The sequence below is a fragment of the Cetorhinus maximus genome, chromosome 30 (genome assembly GCF_964194155.1).
Source record: "Cetorhinus maximus chromosome 30, sCetMax3.hap1.1, whole genome shotgun sequence".
In the NCBI taxonomy this organism is placed as follows: domain Eukaryota; kingdom Metazoa; phylum Chordata; class Chondrichthyes; order Lamniformes; family Cetorhinidae; genus Cetorhinus; species Cetorhinus maximus.
The window spans coordinates 16,986,237-17,008,260 of NC_135908.1; the positions used below are offsets into that span (position 1 = coordinate 16,986,237).

The 22,024-nt window shown below is 46.1% G+C and overlaps 1 protein-coding gene across 2 annotated transcripts; it reads right to left on the reverse strand.

The window, feature by feature from the left end:
- Nucleotides 1-1,653: 1,653 nt before the first annotated feature.
- cib2 (calcium and integrin binding family member 2) lies at nucleotides 1,654-21,771 on the reverse strand. 2 transcript variants are annotated; one of them, XM_078532261.1, is made up of 4 exons: nucleotides 21,518-21,771; nucleotides 20,877-21,024; nucleotides 17,866-18,061; nucleotides 1,654-3,002 (listed from the first exon to the last, which is right to left on the reverse strand). In XM_078532261.1, the coding sequence occupies exons 2-4, from the start codon at nucleotides 20,941-20,943 to the stop codon at nucleotides 2,981-2,983; spliced, it is 285 nt and encodes a 94-aa protein (XP_078388387.1). In that variant the 5' UTR covers nucleotides 20,944-21,024; nucleotides 21,518-21,771; the 3' UTR covers nucleotides 1,654-2,980. The 2 variants fall into 2 exon arrangements, with proteins under 2 accessions (XP_078388387.1, XP_078388388.1); XM_078532262.1 differs by lacking the exon at nucleotides 21,518-21,771 and adding an exon at nucleotides 21,179-21,220.
- Between the last annotated feature and the right edge of the window lie 253 nt (nucleotides 21,772-22,024).

Consider the following 22,024-nt stretch of genomic DNA (forward strand, 5'->3'; position numbering starts at 1 on the left):
GACAAGGACGTGCTTTGTGAAGCATAATGTAGGAAATAGGGCAGCCAATTTGTGCACAGCAAGATCCCACTAACAGCAATGCGGTAACGACCAGATCATCTGCTTTCTAAGTGACATCGGTTGAGGGAAAGATATCGTCCTGGGGGCCACTGGGGAGAACTCCCCTGCTCTTTTTGGAAATAGTGTCCTGGGTCTTTATCTGTCTCTCTACTCTCCTGCAGCTACGAGGAGAGATTGGATAGGTTGGGGTTATTTTCCTTGGAACAAAGAAGGTTGAGAGGTAAAAGCAAAAAACTGCGAATGCTGGAATTCCAGAACAAAAATAAAAATACCTGGAAAAGCTCAGCAGGTCTGGCAGCATCTGCGGAGAGGAACACAGTTAACGTTTCGAGTCCGAATGACTCTTCAACAGAACTAAGTAAAAATAGAAAAGAGGTGAAATATAAGCTGGTTTAAGGGGGGTGGGACAGGTAGAGCTGGATAGAGGGCCAGTGATAGGTGGGACTTGATTGAGGTGCACAAAATTATGAGGGGGATAGATAGAGTGGACAGGATAAAATTGTTTCCCTTGATGGAGAATTCTAGAACCAGGGGACATAGATTCAAGATAAGTGGCAGAAGGTGTAGGGGGGACATGAGGAAGAACTTTTTTACGCAGAGGGTAGTGGGTGTCTGGAATTCGCTGCCCAAGTTGGTGGTAGAGGCAGAAACTTTAAACTCTTTTAAATAGCACCTGGATCTGCACCTAAAGTGCTGTAAGCTGCAGGGCTATGGGCCGGGTGCAGGAAGGTGGGATTAGAAAGGGCACCTGGGTGTCCTCGGGCTGGCATGGACAAGATGGGCCGAATGGCCTCCTTCTGCGCTGTAACTTTTCTATGGTTCTATGGTTGCTTTTATATCGGACTGAAAGGGCAGACTGGGCTTCAGTTTAATGTCTTGTCTGAAAATTGGCACCTCCAACAGTGCAGCACTGCCTCGGTACTTCAGCCTGGATTTTGCTCTCAGATTTCCGGAGGGGAACTTGCCGCTGACTGGAGGGTGAGAGTGCTACCAGAGCTGATACCTCGGCTTGGCGAATTACCGATCTGCCCAGAATAAACCGGGCGGGGTTGTTTCCTCTGCCAGGTTTGCGCGAGACGCTATTGGTTAAAAAAAAAACCCCACTAGAGCTGTGCAGTGTTACACCCAAAGATGGTTCATCAAAGTGAGGCCAGTCAGCTCATCATTGTCAGCTCTGGCATGAACTCTTCAACCAAGAGCTACATTCTTATTTCCAAACACTTGTCCAGCTCAATTTTAACTGACTTCATGTGGATAAATTTTGCACACCCATTGGGGAAGCTCCTACTTGTTAGCTGTTACACTTGTTACGTATGAATTTGTTGACGTAGGTTGCCTGGCAATTCAGCCTTCAGCCTGTGAACGTGTTTCTTGAATAAAATGTTGACATCTTTTATTATTATATGTTTAAGATATGATAACATCTATTTTACAATTCTGTACTCTTAGTCCGTCTATTTCAGCTATGCAGAATTGAAGATACTCCTTTTGCAGCTCTGTGCGGTCAAACCCTGCCCTGCTGCTGTTGGGTGTGAGATGCACAGGGTGTGAGAACACTGACCAAGAACACGCCACGAGCTACCAGCTCGCTTCCAATTATTTATTAACACAACAAGCAACGGAAAAGCCATATATTCAAAATATATCCAGAAGTCTTTGACAAGGCTTTACACTGGAAAAGGAGATATCAGTGGACATCGATTGTTCACCTTTGGCTGCGACAAACAAAAAGCAAAAATAAAAATAAAAAGGGTTTTGAAAGAGGAAAATATTAAATGGGGAACGGGGGAGAATCTGGGTTGGAATGGATCCAAGCAGTTTAATGACAAAGCCCTTCCATTGACTGTATCACAGTCACATGATTGTCATTATGCATCAGTAATCAGGTACTGGAAGATAAAGGTGGGGATGCAGCAAAAAGGGGGTCGGCGGGTGGGGTTGGTGGGTAGGTGAAGGTTACATTCATGCATTTTTATGATCAAGATTGCATAGCTGTTCAGGGAATGGTCTTCACTTTCTCCCTCGTACTGGCACTGTGCTCTGCTCCATTGTTAGCCAGTTAAAATCCGTCCAGTGCCAGATTGCAAAAGCAGGGAGTAGAAAAACGGACCCTGTCACGAGAACAATGTGCGCCTGTGAGAGTCGCCTTTTTTGTGTATGTGTGTGTGTGGGTGTGTTTGTGTGTGTGTGTGTCGTCGGGTTTTTCACAGCAAGTAGAAAAAAAGGCCAGGGAGGGTAGAGGGCAAGGGGTAAAGGATTCAAGTTTTGCACTTGATCCACCTGCAAAACAGGCGAGAGTGTCTCTCAGGAGGGATGAGGTGGACTTTCCTTATCAGTCCCTTCATCATTCAATAAACAACCTTGAGTGAACATTAATACTTTAGACATCTGCAGCAAGCAATTACAAAACCGTGAAGAAATAGAAATGTTTCCTTGCAACCGCGATAAAGCGCCACTGCCTGTCCTGATAGAAAATACTGACATTAAAGAGTTTTTAGCCCTAGGGATTTTCCTGTGCTTCCTTTAGTGTGTCCTGTCTGCACCTTTTCACTTTCATTGTCCGTCTTGGCCTCCGGTAGAAATTTCTAGAATAAACTTCCGAAACATAAGAAGGCGTCAGGAGATTGCTAGATGCTCTGGAATGTCCATGTCCCGGTGAAAGGCCCCATCGCCACCGGTCGCAGAGGCCTCAAAATTGTCAAAGCGCGGAGCTGAGAGCAAGAAACGTTCACGTTATCGGCAATCCGGCCAGGCCCCTTGCTGGGTCCGGCAGACAAGGGGGAGAGTTCCCACTGGCTCCGTGTCTTCAGCTGAATGGGCTCCGTGTCCCACCAAAGGGTCCTGAGAGGTCATGGCATCAGAGGGCAGCCAGCCTCGATCTCCTGTGTACCCATCTCGTTGCCTGTTCAGTCGGTGCTCTTCAGATCCGAATGTGGAAAGTGCTGGAGGGATAGAAGAGATGGAAAATACAACTGAAATAACGAGTTGAAATTTGAAATCACTATTGTTCTTTGAGACATAAACTTCCCTCCCCCACCGTCCCCACAACCACCACATATGAAACAGCCTCGTCGTGATTAGCAAGTCACCTTAACAAGTTCAGGTCTCAATCACTCCCTTACAAGGCATTGAGCACCTACTTTTTCTCTGATGGAAGTTGACTCTCTTTGCCCGACAGACATTCACATTGGTAGCAGAAACTTTTTAAAAATACCATTTGATGGGCTGTGGACGTTGCCCATCCCTAATCGCCCTTGAACTGAGTGACTTGCTCGGCCATTTCAGAGGGCAGTTAAGAGTCAACCACATGGCTGTTGGTCTGGAGTCACGTGTAGGCCAGACCAGGTAAGGATGGCAGATTTCATTCCCTAAAGGGCATTAGCGAACCAGATGGGTTTTTATGACAATCAATGATAGTTTCAGGGTCACCATTACCGAGGGCAGCTTTTATCTCCAGGTTTTTAAATTAATTAATTGGATTTAAATTCTACCAGCCGCTGTGGTTGGAAATGAACCCATGTCCCCAGAGCATTAGTCTGGGCCTCCAGATTAACAGTCCAGTGACATTGCCACTATGCCACCAACTCCCCCCTATATTAAACTGATGGGGCAACGACGAGACGCTCCTGAAATCTGGATCTTTTCTTCTGCAACTGCACTCCTTCGAAGATAGGCCGAATTAATATTGGGTGAGGAAGGGGTTGGTTCGAGTTTTAAGCAGAATCTTTCTTGCTCACATTGGGTAAAACATACAGAACATTAAAATCAATGGGAAATCCAACTGGTGCAACTTCTGTCTGTGCATTGCTACAAAAATCAAGAACACGCAACCACTCCTCCAATCACGTCCAGTCTCTGAACATTCTGAAAATATTGCCATTTATCCCCCTTTGGACCCTCTGTATTGTGTTGAGTTGGTCTGGACACTGCATCTGCATGTAATAATCAGCTCCCAAAGCAGATCCTCTTTTCACAACAAAAGGACCTCAAGGAGGACGGAGGAAACGTTTTATGGACACTCGGATGGCCTCATTGAGAAGGGGACAAATTGGCATCAGTGCTTGGGAGGAACCCGCCACAAACTGTACCATGTGACAGTGCCTCATCCAACACGGTCCCAACACAGCCGGGAACTGACCGCACAGCTTCTGCTGCGGAGAAGCAACGAGAGCAGCAGGTGGGAGAGCAGAATCCTGGCTCAAAATACCCCTGCCACCCACCCCCAGACCCCTCACCCCTGCAACTTCCTCAGGGCAACTCTTGTCCTCTCTGCCCAAAGAGCTGTGGCTCCAGGGTTGGCCTGCCAAGTCATCTGAAGCCTGGATGACAACTTCCTCATTTCCAAGTGATGCCAATGATTCTACACAGTCTCTCCAGCGAATCCATCTCCCTATTTGTAATATGATGGCTCCAGATGGACTGCACAATTCGACCAACGTAGACTGAGAACAAACTTTTCATGAGAAGAAGAGCAGAAAAAATAAAATGTAAAAGTGTTGCTTAAGCCGAAAAAGAGCTGCCACAAAACCTATTTAGAAATAAAACCCACAGGATGCTTGTATTTTGAATTGCACAGTTTGAGGTTGCCCTCAGACATCCCAACCAGGGCTTAGGGATATAATTGAGTCCCCATTTTGATGTCTTAACTCTACGCCTTCCATTATGTAGCAAACTCACAGCATTGTTGGAAGCAGGGGAAGTAGAGTTGTTTGGGCTTGGGAGATTATCCATGGTACAGACTGAGGAGCTGCGAGGTGCACAACCAAAAGCAGCACAGTGCTACCACTGGTGGGAGGGTGAAACTGCACTGTGACAAGCTTACATAGACAATCTCCATTATAAAGTGAAATAGATGGACACAGAAGTGTAGACGTAAAGTGCTTGCCGACATCATGGAGGGAATTTAGCACACTGCCCCCAGGGTGGATGGGAGAGGGTGAGAAGGGGTTAAATTGTTTAAAATGGCAAACCCAACTCCAACCCACCTGGATATGACTAATCTGGTTTATTTGGGTCAGGTTTGGAGTCTGGTGAGTGACCTACTCCCAAGAGGCCGGTAATTAATGATATTACATTAATGAAGTTCCATGCCTCAGCTTCTGGCTGCCATTTGGATTGAACAGCTATGGGCAGAGATTCCCAGGGTTCAGGAAAAGCAGCAGCTAAAGGGAGGCAAGAACAGTCAGGTCAAGAAATTAAAATGTCTTTCTAGCTCTACAGGGGAGCAGGATTCCTTCCCACTGGCTCCGTAAGCTAATCGGCCCTGATCAACTGTAGCAATGACCACCATGATCTTCAGACTCTTCTATGTGATTTCCATCATCACCCCCGCCCCCCCCCAAACAATCTCTCCCCAATGACCTCTCACAACAACTTATATTTATATAGCGCCTTGGACAGAACAAAACATCCCAAGATGCTTCACCAAGGAGCATTATAAAACAAAGTACGATACTGAGCCACATGAGGAGATATTAGGTCAGATGACCAAACGCTTGTCAAAGTGGTAGGTCTTAAGGAGTGTCTTAGAGGAGGAATGTGAGGTAGAGAGGTGGAGAGGTGTAAGAGAGAATTCCAGAGCTCATCCTTGATCTCTCCCATGTGACCTGGCCCTTAAGTCTCTCCCCTTCCTCTCCACAAATATCGGGGCTAATGTTAATCATAAACTCTGTCGATACAAATATTTTTTCTCGTTCTCTTTCTCCCTCTCTCCATCTTCCTTTCGCTCTCTCCCTCTCTCTCTCTTTCCCTCTTTCACAATCTATCAGATTTGTAGCTATTGGCTAAAATAACACAAACTCACTCTTTCTAGAGGTTTGGAAGGAACAAGCGCTTGTCTAGGGTTTTGAAATGCTATTTTTCTTTTTGGGAGGTAATTTCAGTTTTTGTCTCTTGCGGCTTTTGCCATGAACACGGAATGAGTTGGTAACAATGATTTCTCTATTCTCACAGCTAGATTAGTTAACATCTGGGGGGGTTTTTTTTACAACATAAAGCATTGCACAAGGCACCATCTTGTTACACAACTTCTTCTGTTATTTCTTTTCCATTTCATGTTTTGGGTAAATAAAATTTACACAATGGGGTAATTTTCCATGTGTGCTCAGGCTGTGGAATTAGTATTGGAAAACCACAGAAAACCAACCATTTAATGCTCAAAGCTTAGTTCATAGTGCACACAATTAAGCATCTTGCAACATTTGTTCTGTAATACTCTCTGTAATTTTGGCAAAGTTAATCATAGTCAAATTTATCCTAACCCAGGCACATTTATTCTAATCTAGGTGAATTCATTCTAATTTAGGCAAATTTATTCTAACTTAGCTGAATTTGTCCAAATCTGGGCAAAAATATTTGGACCTAGGGAAATTTAATTGAATTTAGGCAATTTGTTTTCAAATTTAGGAAAGTTTATTCTAATCCAGGCAAATTTATTCAAACAAAAACAAAAGTAGCTAGAAAAACCCAGCAGGTCTGACAGTTAACGTTTCGAGTCCGTATGACTCTTCATCAGAAACTTATTCAAAACTGGGCAAGCTTTGCGCTTAAGCAAATTTATTCTACTACACGTGATTGGTCCATAGTTACTAGGTGATTGACTCATGGACAATTCCTGCCGACCCCACCTTTCAGTTTCTTATTGGTTGGAACAGACCAGGGAGAGGTGGAAACGAGTGAAAAGGAGAAATTGTAGGAACATTATTAAACAATAATTCTAACAGTTTAAACCTCTGCCTCTTACATGCAACTCCCTGCTTGTCTGGATAGAAAACAGTCTAAAACTCTGTGAGGGGTTGATTGCTGCCTCTGCTTGAGTGAAGCATAAGGAGGAGAGGAGGGTGGCAATGGATGGAGGCGTTGGGGTGGGCGGGGGTTCTGCGTGCCCTCTCACGAGCCCACCTAAACTAACCTCAATCATTTTCAATAGGGGAGGCTCCAATTCCAATCCAACTCTCCTCTTTACACTCTGCCCTGACCTAATTCAGACGAATACATAAACGTTTTCATCCCCCTCCCGGCCCCAAGTAGATGTCCAATTCTGGCAGCAATGACTCGTTGATCAAACAAAATTGGTAGCCTAATTGTACCTGAGGCTAGGAACCCACATTTATTGGGACACAGCCTTTAAGGGACACACTTTAGCAATGACCCATTCATCATGGTGTCATGTTTCCCTTTGGCTTCCTGGCCAGGATTTCTTAAGTGTTGAATTCAAGAGGAGGAGTTGTTTAGAAAAAGTTCCAATCGTTTTCATGCCTGTGGCGTCTGAGACCTGACCCTTCAAAGAAATAATATTTCTGGCTCCCGCAACCCTCCTGTCACAAAGATGCAACCATCAACTGGAAGGCCACTGACTTGCAGTGTGAAATCATGGAAAATACAATTGTGCTAACAATAACAAGTCTTTGGCAGGGCAAGTTGTTTGGACTGTTCAAGATGTATATGGGATCTCTGGCTTTATAAATGGAGAGCTGCAGTAGAAGAACAAGGAACTTATGCTGCACCATTACAAATCATCAGTTTGGCCTCAGCCACAGTATTAGGCATCACACTTAGGACAAACTTCAAGGCTTTGGAAAGGGTGAAGAGGAAAATTATTCGAGGGATAAGAGGCTTCAGTTACGTGAAGAGATGAGAGGGGCTGGGATTGTTCTCCTTAGAGCGGAGAAAGGTCCGGGGAAATTCAATAGAGGTGTTCAAAGCTGTGGAGAAGTTTTGACAAAGCAAAATGGGGAGAAACTGCTTCCAGTGGCAGGAGGGTGGGTTACCAGAGGGACATGGGTTTAAGACAACTGGGAAGAGAACTCAAGGGGGAAGATGAGGAGGTTTTTTTTATTAACGCAGTGAGTTGTGATCTGGAATGCGCTGCCTGAGAGGGCGGTGGAAGCAGATTCAACAGCAACTTTCGAAAGAGAATTGGATAAGTGTTTGAAAAGGAAAAAAAAAGGTTTCGGGACTATGAGGAAAGAGCAGAGAGTTTAGAATGCTAGGTTAGCTCTTTTAAAGAGGTAGCACACACACACGATGGGACAAATGCTCTACGCTTCAATTCATTTTCATTTCAGTTTAGACTTGATCAAGGAGCGTCTTTTTTCATGATTACTGAAAGTTAAGGATGTTGATAGACTGCGGTATCTGTAGTACAGTCCATTACATTTGTCGGCTTCACTGTAGATACACAGCAATGGGCTGTTAGCCTAGTGGCAATATTAATGACTCTGAGTCTGGGGCGCAAAGTTCAATTCCTCCCTCCCAACAGGTGGACACCCTGAATTCTGGGTTGACATCCAGCAAGGAGCTTGTGTCCAGTACCCCCCTCTCCCCATGGATTGTGGGGGCCAATAAAACCCTCCCGCGTATGGGAATGAATTGACTTGGGGGTGTGGGGCAGTGGAGATGGTGGCGCGGTGGTAATGTTACTGGACTAGTAATCCAGTCAGGCCCAGCCTACTCCTCTGGAAACATAGGCTCAAATCCCACCATGGCAGCTGGTGGAATTTAAATTCAATCAATAACCTGGAATTGAAAAGATAGCCTCAGATATGGTGACCATGAAACCAACAACGATTGTCATAAAAACCCATCTGGTTCACTAATGTCCCTTTAGAGAAGGAAATCTGCCATCCTTACCTGGTCTGGCCTACATGTGCCTCCAGACCCACAATAACGTGATTGACTCTTAACTGCCCTCTGAAATGGCCTAGCAAAGCCAGGGCAATTAGGGATGGGCAACAAATGCCATCCATGCCCACGTCCTATGAAAGGAATAAATAAAAAGATGGACACGCCCATGGGAGGAGTATTCGAAAGGCTGTCAGGTGGCTCAACAGCCTGTGAATCCTTCACACTACCTGCCAAAGCACACGGGGAGATAGGGAAATAACATTGTGCCATTTCCTTGTCAGTGAAACCATTACAGGCCAATTTGGGACACAGAATAGCATCAATTTCAGGAATGATTTACAAAGCAATTTCCTCGTAGTCCAATACATGCAGCCTTGTAGAGCAGATTAGACAGCGCCAAGTCACACTGCTAATGCCACCATTAAGCTAGTTAGGGGCACCCGGGGTTATAATTTAGCATGTTAGGAGGAAATGACTTGAAGCCATAGAGGAGTCTAAAGCGGGTGTAAGCCCTTGCTCTTTATAGCAGACGCTACAATAACTGTTCCCTCCGCTCAGTGGGTCTGTAGTTTAACAGCCTGCAGGCATTTAAAGAAAAAACTTGTATTTGTGGAGTGCGTTACATACACTGTTACATACATAGACTTATTTTTGAAGTATAGGGCGGAATCGACCCAGATTTGCACCAGGTGCGATAGCGGGTGGGTAAAATGGGCCGGCCGTGATAGCAGGTTTTCACGCCGTATTGTCCCAAACCCGCCGCATTAAACGGAAACACTCCGTTTCCATGGCAGGCGGGCTCTCATGGTGCCTGCCCATCACTACCACCTCGCTGCTTCGCCAAGCCAGGCACCATATTTAAAGTCCAGTCCCGCGCTCACATCTCAGTTCTTCCATCCACCCCCCCCGACTGCTGCAGGGAAGATATCCACAAAAGGCAAAAAGACTGCAGCCCCCAAGTTCATGACATGTCACTGAAATGTCTTTTTTGGTGCGGCTACAGGATGAATGGTCCCATCCATTCTGCCAGGGTAGCTCTCTCTTCTCATCGTTCTCAACTCGCACACTCACAAACCCATCACACGTCCACAGGGGTCTCACACCTCAAGGGACAACACCACTAACTCTCACACACACCCTCACATCTCCATCAGGCTCATATCCTCTCAAGCTCACATCATAGAACCATAGAAAAGTTACACCACAGAAGGAGGCCATTTGGCCCATCTTGTCCATGCCAGTCCGAGGACACCCAGGTGCCCTTTCTAATCCCACCTTCCTGCACCCGGCCCATAGCCCTGCAGCTTACAGCACTTTAGGTGCAGATCCAGGTACTTTTTAAAAGAGTTTAAAGTTTCTGCCTCTACCACCAACCTGGGCAGCGAATTCCAGACACCCATTACCCTCTGCGTAAAAAAGTTCTTCCTCATGTCCCCCCTACACCTTCTGCCACTTATCTTGAATCTATGTCTGCTGGTTCTAGAATTCTCCACCAAGGGAAACAATTTTATCCTGTCCACTCTATCTATTCCCCTCATAATTTTGTACACCTCAATCAAGTCACCCCTCAGCTTTTTTTGTTCTAAGGAAAGTAACCCCAACCTATCCAATCTCTCCTCATAGCTACACTTTTCTAACCCTGGCAACATTCTTGTAAACCTCCTCTGCACTCTCTCCAGAGCTATTACGTCCTTCCTGGAATGTGGTGATCAGAACTGCACACAATACTCCAGTTGTGGCCTCACCAGTGTTTTATACAATTCCAACATTATATCCTTACTTTTATATTCTATACCTCTGCCTATGAAGGAGAGCATTCCATATGCCTTCTTTACAACCTCGTTTACTTGAACTGCTGCCTTCAGGGACCTGCGTACTTGTACGCCAAGATCTCTCACTTCATCTACCCCTCTTAGTATATTCCCATTTATTTTGTAATCCCTGTAACTGTTTGACCACCCTAAATGTATGACCTCACACTTCTCTATGTTAAAATCCATCTGCCGCTTTACCGCCCACTCCACCAACCTATCTATATCGTTTTGGAGATTATGGCTATCATCTACACTATCCACTACTCGGCCAATCTTTGTGTCATCTGCAAATTTCCCAATCGTGCCCCCCACGTTCACGTCCAAATCATTAATATATAACATAAACAGCAAGGGTCCCAACACCGAGCCCTGTGGAACACCACTTGAGACAACCTTCCATTCGCAAGGGCATCCATCAACCATTACCCTTTGTTTCCTGTTACAAAGCCAACCTTTTATCCAGTTTGCCACATTACCCTGAATCCCATGGGCTTTTACTTTCCTGACCAATTTGCCATGTGGGACCTTGTCAAATGCCTTGCTAAAATCCATGTACACAACATCCACTGCACTACCTTCATCAACCCTTCTTGTCACTTCCTCAAAGAATTCAATCAAATTTGTGAGGCAAGACCTTCCTTTAACAAATCCATGTTGACCATCCCTGACTAGTCCATGCCTTTCCACATGACAATTAATCCTATCTCTCAGGATTGATTCTACTAATTTGCTCACCACTGATGTAAGACTAACTGGCCTATAATTGTTTGGCATTTCCTTTGACCCCTTTTTAAACAATGGACCTACGTTTGCATTTCTCCAGTCCTTTGGTACCTCCCCTGTATCTAGTGAAGATTGGAAAATCATCCTCAGAGCATCTGCTATCTCCTCCCTGACTTCCTTCAGCAGCCTCGGAAACAATCCATCTGGCCCTGGTGACTTATCCACTTTCAAGGATTTCAACCCTTCGAGTACTTCCTCTCTCTTTATGACTATCCTGTCCAATATCTCGCAGTGTTCCTCCTGGACTACTATATCTACATCCTCCCTTTCCTTTGTAAACACGGAGACAAAATATTCATTCAAAACCCTTCCCACAGCCTCTGCATCTACACACAAGTTTCCATCTTCATCTCTGATAGGTTCCACTTTTTCCTTAACTAACCTTTTAGCATTAATGTATTGGTAAAACATCTTTGGGTTATCTTTAACTTTACTTGCTAATCTTTTTTCATGCCCTCTCTTTGATTTCCTTATTTCCGTTTTTACTTCGTCCCTGCACTTCCTATATTCGTCTAGGCTATCTGCAGTGCTTAGTTCTTTGTGCCTATTGTACGCTTTCTTTTTCTGTTTGATCTTCCCCTGTATTCCTCTAGACAACCAGGGAGGTCTAGATTTGGCAGTACCACTCTTATTTTTGTAGGGGACATGTCTACTTTGTACAATTAGGATCTCGCTTTTTATTGCTTCCCACAGTTTTCCACTGTTTTATCCTCCAAGAGTGCTGTCCAGTCCACCTCAGCCAAGTCCCTTCTCATTCCTGCAAAATTTGCCTTCCCCCCAGCTCAAGACTTTTACTCCTGCCTTATCTCTGTCCTTTTCCATGGTAATGCTAAATCTAACTGAATTGTGATCACTGTCCCCGATATGGTCGCCAACTGTCATTTCACCCACTTGCCCTTCTTCGTTCCCCAAGACTAGGTCTAGAATTGCATCTCCTCTCGTTGGGTTTGTCACTAATTCTCACTAATCCTGCCCATGTCTCCGCTCACCACACAAATTCCACCCAGTGCCATGTGTCCTGCTCACACTCTCTCCATCTGTTTTCATGCAGGAGAAGCTGGCTCACATCAACAGGGAGAGGCCCCAGACCGGGGGTGGAGTGGCCCACATTAGGCCCCTCACTCACTTTGAGGAGTGTGCCATCGTGCTGACCGGTGAGGATGTGGACCGTGCCTGTGGTGATGGTGAGGTCAGTGGTGAACACCCTCGTGAGGATCCTGCACCACATCATCCCTCTCTCAACACAATTGTGAGTGTCTCTCTCTCCTGCTTCTGACTCTGCTGCCCTGCAATAATTATCTTTACTTTGGTTCACAGGGAGCTCTGCCAAGCGACCAACACCCTCAGCCAGCCAGTCCCTCAGCTCCATCCACATCCTCACCACCAGCCAAGGGGACACCTCCTCCATTGAAGAGCTGGAAATAAGCAGCCGGGAAGACCCGTCACCTCAGAGGGAGCAGCCGGCCCATGAATGATTCTGGAGGGAGAAGTGAGAGTGTGGCAGGGCCTTTCGGAGCCTCGAGCAAGCCTCTCCCTCGCACATGGATTCTCCACGTATCATTCTAACCTCAATGTCCTGAGCGTTTTGAACGCTGCCCGCTGGGGTTCACTTTCAGTTGTCCATCTGAGCTAACCCGCATCTCCGCCCACCCACTGATCCCACCCCCATACAGCACCTGATCTCACCCACCACAAATCTCATTTCACTTTCAGATTTGGACAGCATGGTGGTGATACAATATTTCATTCACTCCCCCATCCTTTCCCCTCCCCCAGCCACCTATTTCCCCTCCCCCATCACAGTTGACCTTCCCCCGGCATCACCTCCCACCTCCCCTCTGTGACCTGCCAGCCACAACTTTTCCTTCAGGGATGTCCAGGTGGACGTGCACGTTTCCTTCCTTCCCGAAAACTCCACCCCCACCCACGTTCACCTCCCCAACCTCCTTATCCCCACTCCCAGGGTCTCTGTCTGCCTCTGAATCCCCACCAATCACACTCACCGTGCCTTCTACTACACTGTCGAACCCTCACCCTCTCACCCTACTGCCTCACTCTGCCCTTGGTCAGTCTCATCCTTCCTCCATCTCACACCCACACTCAGTTCGTTCCCCAGGAGGCAGATGTGGACACATCAGACCCCTCCCATGCATGTTCACCTGCACATCCCCCCTCTGCACCCCTTCCCACCTCTGCACCCCTCCTCCACCCCCCAGACTCCCCTCCCGCTTAGTCCCTCCCCCCTTCCTGATTCCTTCCTCCACCCTTACCTGTTCAACCACCCTTAGTCCCTCCCCCTCCCAACTTTCCTCCAGCCTCACTTCTTGCTCCAGCCTTATTCCTAGACGCCTCCTGACTCCTTCCTCCACTCTTACTTCTTCCTTAACCCTTACTCCTTCCCCTCTCCGCACCCATTCCTCCACCCCTCTCTGCACTCCTTACCTTGCACCTGCCACCCTCACTTACACCTACCTCCCCAGTTGCAGTCCTCTCCCCGTTACTCCCTCCTCCTCCCGTTCTCTCTTCCACCTCCCAATCTCCCCACCCCCAACTCCTTCATTCCACCCCTCCCAACCTCCCTCCATCCTAACACCTTCATTCCACCCCTCCCAGCTTCCCTCCATCCTGACACCTTCATTCCCCCTCTCCCAACCTCAACCCCCCCGACACCTCTTTCTCTCCCAGTCGATCCTAGCCCTTCCTCTCCAACCCCCTTTGACCATCACCCAAATTCCGTGAGCTGCTTTGCAGCGGAGCCATGCCTACGAGAAGCCACCCAGCATGCCATGGACCTTCCTCCAGTGTGCCATTGCTGTCGGGCTCCAGCATCTTCTGCTCCTCGGACGTCCGCGATGTGAGCAAGGCCCTGGTGGTAAGTCTTGACTTCTACATGTCATAGTTGTCAAGATATGTTCTGCAATGGTGTGTTTTCTCGCCAACATGGGCGGACAATCCAGCGGGAAGGATGAGTCTGACGGGCTGGCCTTATAATGATACGCTGATGTAATACAATGATGTTCCCCACATCCGATGGTGGGGAATGCGGCCCACCATTGACGGGTGGAGCGGACGATCGCAAACTGGTCTCACAATGTCATGAAACTAATTTTTGGCCTTGTCACCATATTGTCCACTCACGCCACTGACCAGGCCGGACTCCAGCAGGAATGGAAAGGAAAGTTGCTGTTGTATTTGCTGATGACAATCTTAAAGCCTTCAGCATGAGTGATTTAATTACTGAAGTAAATTTAAAACAGTTGTATAATGTTGGGGCAGACTTTAATATCATGGTTTGAAAAAAGAGTTAGATGCCCCATTGGACAATTGGAGCTTAAGGTGGATTTTGATAGGACAGTACGATCTTGTCAACGAAACATCCTGCCCACCTCGGAAAGAAGGGTATAAAAATCATAGCAGAAAATGTTGCTAAAGAGTGTAATCGACAAGATGTTCACAGCTCACTGGGTGATCTTATGAATAACTCCTTCTAACGCATATGTGGTGTATTGTATTTTTAAAAGATGTTCCCACTGATTCTAGTCAAGACATTGGTGCTTAATTTGGGCTTTGAGTGTTGCCTCATTATTTCTTGTAATTCTCATATCGGGATAGTACAGTAACCATAAAAGTTGAAAGTTAATGTCTTACAAAACCCACATTGTTTTACAGAATTAAAATTGGGCCCATAACCCAAAAACCTCATGGGGCGACATAAAGCTAGCAAACCTGATTGGCTGCTCATTATAGAATCACCCCCACCCCCTCCCCCTCACATTATTTCCATCTCCATTTTATCATCGCATTTTTAAAAATTGGCTCTTGGGATGTGAGCATTGCTGGCAAGGCCAGCATTTATTGCCCAACCCTAATTACTCTCGAGCAGATGAGAGGCTTGCTTGGCCGTTTCAGAGGGTAGTTAAGGGCCAACCCCCATTGATGTGGATCTGGAGTCACATGTCGGCCAGACCAGGTAAGGACGGCAGATTTCCTTCCCTAAAGGACATTCGTGAACCAGGTGAGCTTTTATAACAATTCAGTAGTTTCATGAACATTATTAATTAATTGAATTTAGCTTCCCTGGCTGCCATGGTGGGTTTTGTACTCGTGTCTCCAGAGTATTAGTTTGGGGTCTCCGAATTACCAGGCCAATAACATTTCCACTATGTTACCATCCTCAGTTTTGTTCTCTCCTTTCATGGGAGGTAGGTGTTGGTGGTAAGGCCAGCAGTGGTTGCCCATCCCTAATTGCCCCTGAAGTGGTAATGAGCTAACTTCTTGAGCCACTGCAGTCCATGTGGTATAGGTGCACCCACAGTGCTGTTAGGAAGGGATGTATTTGCAGGTATTTTTTTTTTCAGTTACAAACGCCCATTCACACCAGCACTTGATGAAGGCACGTTAGTTAGGGCAGATAAATGGATATGTCCAATTTTCTTAGCCTGTTTGCACTTGTGGTGCAGATCAGAGAGGGTGATGCACAGATATGCCACCCTAGACTCCTGTTAGACGTAGTTCATTGGTAGCATCCTTGACTCTGGATCAGGAGGTTCTGGGTACAAGTCCCCCTGCAGGATTTGCACATGAAAATTAAGGCTGACAGTCCAGTGCAGTACTGAGGGAGTGCTGCACTGCCAGAGGTTCTGCCTTTATATTCTGCTGCATTGACAGTTGAGCGGTTAAGGTGTTGTATTGAGCTTGTGAGGGAATCTATATTTTAAAATTTAGCTTGTATGTTTTTGAGGCACACGCTTCCTTAAAACAGAAGATGAACTGAAAATAAAACTAAAAGGGGAGCAGAAAAGGTAAACACAGAAATGAAACAGAACCTCCCAGTCTCAAAGGAAATCAGGAGCAAGCTGAGGTTGGGAAATCGAAACTAAAACTTGTTGAAAGATATAAAAGGGCACAGGTCAGTCCAAGCTGGGTAGTAGTAGTTGCTGAATCCAATGGAGCAGAACAGAGAAGCTGGAGGAGACTCAAGAAGAGGCTAGGTATAGAAGCCGAGAATAAGCAAAGAGAATAAAGTTGCTCCAGCTGTTTCTGTTGATGATAACATTGGTGAATCTACACCATCCAGAGCAAGCTGAGCAGGTTCTGCAGGCATGTGCCATTTGTGGTGAAGGCAATGCCCATTGAACTTGGTTGGTTGTGAGCTGCTGTCAGCTGGGATTGGACTAGATCCTAGAAGGATTGGAACTGAAATTCTTTGTGAGGAAGACAAAGTTTGAAGAACTTTGAGACTAACTGTGATCACTACAACCTGGGTGGGCTGCTCGGCCAATTTGTAAGATATGCCTTTGTTGTACCTGCCATTTACTGTGTAATTTTAGTTTATATTTGACCACAATTTGCCTGTTAATTCATGTTTAACTCATGTTAATTCTGGAGTATAGTATAGATAGTATTTAATGTTTGCTTTGTTGGCTGCTGTATAATAAAACTTCTTCTGTTTTAAACCACGGGCAGAATTTTCCAGGCCCGACACGCCGACCCGTAAAATGATGTGAGATGATGTCGGACGTGCGTCCCGACGTCATCGCGATATTTCATTCAGCAGGGGTAAACCAGAGTTGGCTGCACGCCCACCAAAATGCAAACGGCCTATTAAGGCCATTAAGAAATCAATTGAGCCACTTGAGAACCTTAAGGTTGACGGGCAGGCGAAAAGCCCAAGTGGCCTTCACGTTTTTCAGGAAACCTCATCCACCAGCGGGACAAGGTTTCCTGAAGCTTTTATTAAATAAAATGAATTTTCATAAATATAAAAGCATGTCCCCACTCATGTGACACAGCCACATGAGGGGACATGTTTAAATAAATTTTTAACTCAATTCTTTAATTATTTTAATATCCATTCAATCTCCCTGAGGCAGCTCTGTGCCTCAGGGGAGATGGCTGCTCTCTTTCGCGTGCATGTGTGAAAGAGCGCTGGTCCCGACTCTCCCTCCTCCCCCCCGCCGCCCGCACAGGTAGCACTGAGCACTACCAGCCACGTATTACGCGGGGCGGGCCTTATTTGGCTCACCCACCCGCATAAAATGGCGGCACAGAGCCGATCGTGGGCGGTGATTGGCTCTGCGCCCGCTCCGGCCCAGCCCGCCATAGGAAAAACCCTGACCCCGTGGAATCTTGTGGCTTCACGCTTTTAACAAGTACCTTTGATTTGGAATTTTTGTCTACTTTAAAAATGAAAGTTTTTGGTCTCTACCAAGATCGTAACAAATTCCGATGGGGGTCTCCCCCCCTGCAGGTTTTAACCCTGCCTGCCGCAGATCGTGTTTCTGGCATGGACTCAATGGGCTGAATGCCCTCTTTCTGTGCTATAATGACTCTATATGCCCAAGGTCCTGGAATAGGACTTGAATCCACGACCTTTTATCTCAGAGGTAAGAGTGCTACCCACTGAGCCATGTCCAATGAAACTGTAGCCTGGATTTCAGCGTTTACATAGGTTTTCAAAATAGAAACTATCTGAAGTGTTGCACCCTTCATAATCAGTCCACTCATTTCGTGTCCCTCCCAAACTCTCTCTGTCAGTGAGTACTTACAGGTTCACAAATTTGCTTCCCTTATTCGAACCTACCTGAGGAAGTCGGGTGCTCTGCCGATCATATTCTCAAAATCCGGATAGTTCAGTTTCCCGTCGCCATCCAAGTCAGCTTCCTCAATCACTTTCTCACACACCAGGGTCACCTCTTCAGGGGTGAGCTCCTCCCGGGTCAACTTATTGAGGGTCTTCTCCAGGTCGGACTTACAGATGAAATTGTCCGTGTTGAAGTCTGTATGGAGTGAAACGCAGCGCGTTATGTAGATATACAAAAAACGGATGGGAAGAGACCAGGTTGTCCATCAAACCTACCCCACACTCAGTGGCATCGTGACTAGATGCTTTTCAGCTCTTCCCCACCCCATCCTTCACATTGCAGGTATACACCTAGGAGAGGTTAAATACCCTGGAGAGTTCCTCTCCAATTCCCTCAATCCAGGAGACACTGGCTTCACACTCACTTTTAACTGTTAATCTACTATTCTACATGAGTGTAATCTCTGTCCTAGTCAAGGACTGGTCCACCCCACCCCGTGAAGGCTTGACTACTATAACCAACCTGACTAAATTCACTTTGAGGTAAAGGACAACACTGTTGCTTGTTCTAGCTCATTTACAGAATTGGACACAAGACACCAGTTGACGTCTTTCCTTTTGTGCTCTCTGCCTCTGTTTAGTAGGCTGAGGATCCTGTACACCTTATCAATATGCTTTATCCTCTGATGTTAGGAAGAACGAGAGGTGATCTCATTGAAATGTAAGTAATCCTTATTGGGCTTGATAAGGTGGATGCTGAAAGCCCATTTCCCCTGGCTGGAGAGTTTAGAACTAGGGGTCATAGATATTATTGGTATGTTAATGATACTGTTAAGACATACAGGTGAAGGGCATTGTGTAATTAAATACCTAGAGCTTTGAGTAAGAGGGACGGCTTCCACAACTGGTGAGCATCGGGGGGCCTGGAGTGTTTCATCGGACCCCAAAACGACATTTTGATTTTATTAGAAAAGTTTTCTTTGGAGTTTTGTTCCTGTGGCAAGTGCCCCTTTAAGGGTCTATCAATTTTATTTTAATTTACTTTGTTAATTTGCCTTATTTGTTTATGCTGAAAAGAGTATAAAGAGGGAAAAAAAAGAGAAAGAAAGACGAGGTGGAGGCGGCGTTTAGCTCAGTTGCTCTCGATGGCTGGCGTGTGGATCAGATTAACGCTAACAGCATGGGGTTCGATTCTTATTCTGGCTGGGGCTGACGAGGGGTCTGCCTCCGTGCTCCCACCCATGGTTAAAAAAAAATCACAGCGCTTTTCCGTGATTTGGCAAATAGTTGCCAAGGACCTGCCTTTGGGAAGAGAACTTAAGAAGAGGTGAATCTCCACGTGTGCATTAAAACAAAAGCACGGGGCATGATGGCATTGTAGTAATGCTGCTGGGCTCATGGTGCTGCTGTGAGTTCAAAACCCACAAAGGATGTGGTAGTGGCTTTAAATCAGCTGTCTAAATTAAGACCGGTACCAATTAACACTTGAATGAAGCAGAGGGAGGTTTGGTGGAGGAGGGAGGTCACACTTTTCTCATAAGAGAGACAATTGGGACCCAGGGGTGGTAGGTAGAAGGCAGATATATATCTATAATGCTGCATTCTGTAAATAAACCTATTATCAAGAAAAAGGATTAGTGTTCAGTTTCATCCATCCCTGGCTTGGGGCTTATTTAACAATAGGTTCAGGATAGTGGGGTCGCCCACTTGGGACTGAAATTTCTTCACTTGGAGGTTTCTAAACGTTTGGAAGTTTTCAATTTCAGAGAGCTGCTGATGAGCATGTTCCGGTAAATTTGGGCGCTATGGGAATCCAGGGAAATGGGGATAGTGCGGGAAAGTGGAATTCTGTAAACGTTCAGCTATGGTGGAGCAGGTTTGAGGGGCTGAACAATCTATACTTGATTCTAATGTTCATCAATATCAACCACATCACGTTCACTAACGCTCTCCATTATGTTATTAAAGAACACAATTAGCCACATTTCCCCTTCAACAAAACAATGCTTGGTTTCGCTTGTCAACTCACGTTCTAATTGTCAATTAATTTTTTCCCTGATTGCTATCTCTAAGTGTTTCCCCAGCACCGATATTAGCCTATAAATTGATGGCTTTATTCGTCGCCTATTTTTTTGAACCGTGGTGTAATATTTGCAATCCTCCAGTGCTCTGCTTCCACTAAGGAGAATTAACGATTGTGCACAATGCCTATTATCATGTCAACAGAACCCCAAGATATCACCTTAACCAGCGAGTCAATGGAAACTCGGGCAGAATGGCCTTGGTTAGATGCTGGGAGAGAGCCTGAAGCCTACAGTTTAAAACCTTCCCTCTGCAAAGCCAGGGGGAGCAGGAGTCCTCCACCAGGCCTCACGAGGGAAGTGTAGGCCTTCCCTCCCTGGATATCCTCCCCAACCACCCGCTTCCCAAAACACTGACTGCCCCGGAAACCCCGTCCCCCCGTGTTGGTCCGACCTCCAGCTGTTTTGGTCACAAATTTAGCCGGTCCGGGCCATTAAAATTGACCGGAGTTCCCGCCAGACTCTCGCTAGGCCGCATTCTCGTCTGTGAGTTAAAGAGGGAAAAAAACGGTTCAAAATTTCAAATTCCAGCAAAAATCAGTAATACTGGAGTCTCAGTTTAAAGTACACAGGACCAGTTCGGACAAGTTTTACTGGTACCCATCATTTCCCAGTTTGACTAGTTTTTCCTTTTCCATAAAAGTGACAAGGCAGATCCTCCTCAGGCTGACTTTTGAAGAGATTATTTGTAAAGGTAAGTGTAAAGTCGCAGGCTGAAATGTGAACGTTACAAAATGTGTGACTGCCGTAAGCGTGTTTTTAAAGCAAGCAAGGTTACAGTTTTCTTGGACAAAGATCAACTTTGTATTCTGGCCCCCCCCCACCCCGTGTTTCTGATTGCCCTGTTTTAGTTTCTGTGTTGGTCTCGTTCTGCTTTGTTAAGAGAAGTCGCGATCGGTTCAATAAATAAAGGAAGTGGTTTCCCTGTACCGTAGATTTTGAAGGCGTAAATGGCCTTCAGCTCTCGAGGAGCCATTTCACTGAGTACCGAGAACATGTCCACAAAGTCATTGAAGCTCAGATTCCCAGCACCGTCCTCGGAAAAGGTCTTCACTATTTGCTCTTTGAATGGATTCTCCTGTGAAAACAAACATGCTGGGTTTTGTAAACAAAAAAACCTTCAATTTGCCTCCCTCACTCCTCCGGCACCCCTTGTCGGCTTTATTCCGATAGGGTTAACCCTCCTGTACCATTCCCCCCCCCCCCCCCCCCCCTTCACAGTATTCACTCACCAAAGGGTTAACATCCCACTCTCATACCGCTCGCAGTTTTCACTGACAAAGGGTTAACATCCCACTCTCATACCGCTTGCAGTCTTCACTGACAAAGGGTTAACCCTTTACAGTCCCGCAGTGCTGTGTGGTTGGGAATGGACCGCTGACTCTGCTCTGATGCGAAATGTGAGGACTGGTTGGAAATATTAATTAAAGGAAGGGAGTGGGGCCCAGTCAGAATCACAACTCGTCCAGGTTATCAGTCCCTGATAAATATTTTTATGAAAGCGATAAAACTGAGAGATTTAAGTTCAAGGAGATTTAAATTAGATGAAAGGGCAGGACCCCTTCACTCACCTTTACGGCAAGCAATTAAAAAGAAATCTTCAATTTGTAGTAACGGTTTTTACATGACATAATGCGATCTTGTGGCGCACTGCACTAGGTGATGTGTTTGAGAATTGGGCCTTTGCCAAATGGCAATGCTGGTTGCAGTAAAATCCACAAGGGGAGGGCGATAGTTTTGTTGTTGTTGATGTTGGGGTCTGCAGTTCACTGTCAGCGCAGTGCCCGCGTTAGACCATTGCTCATCAGGTCAGTGCAGGTCTTAATGAGGAAGCTTAAAACCTGTTAGAAATTCGCAAACAATAAATAATCCGTCTGTCTCCCAGCATGCCTACTCGCATCTCCTGGCACGGGAACACATTTGGAAGGGATGTATTTGCCTTTGCAAAGATTCCGAACATTTCCAAATCAATGGGTGGAATTTAATACCCTCTCTGAGGTGAGTTCAGTGATGGGGTCAGGGGTGTGTGGACCATCCACCATCTTCCCACTTCTACCGTGATTGATCCTGGGATGGGA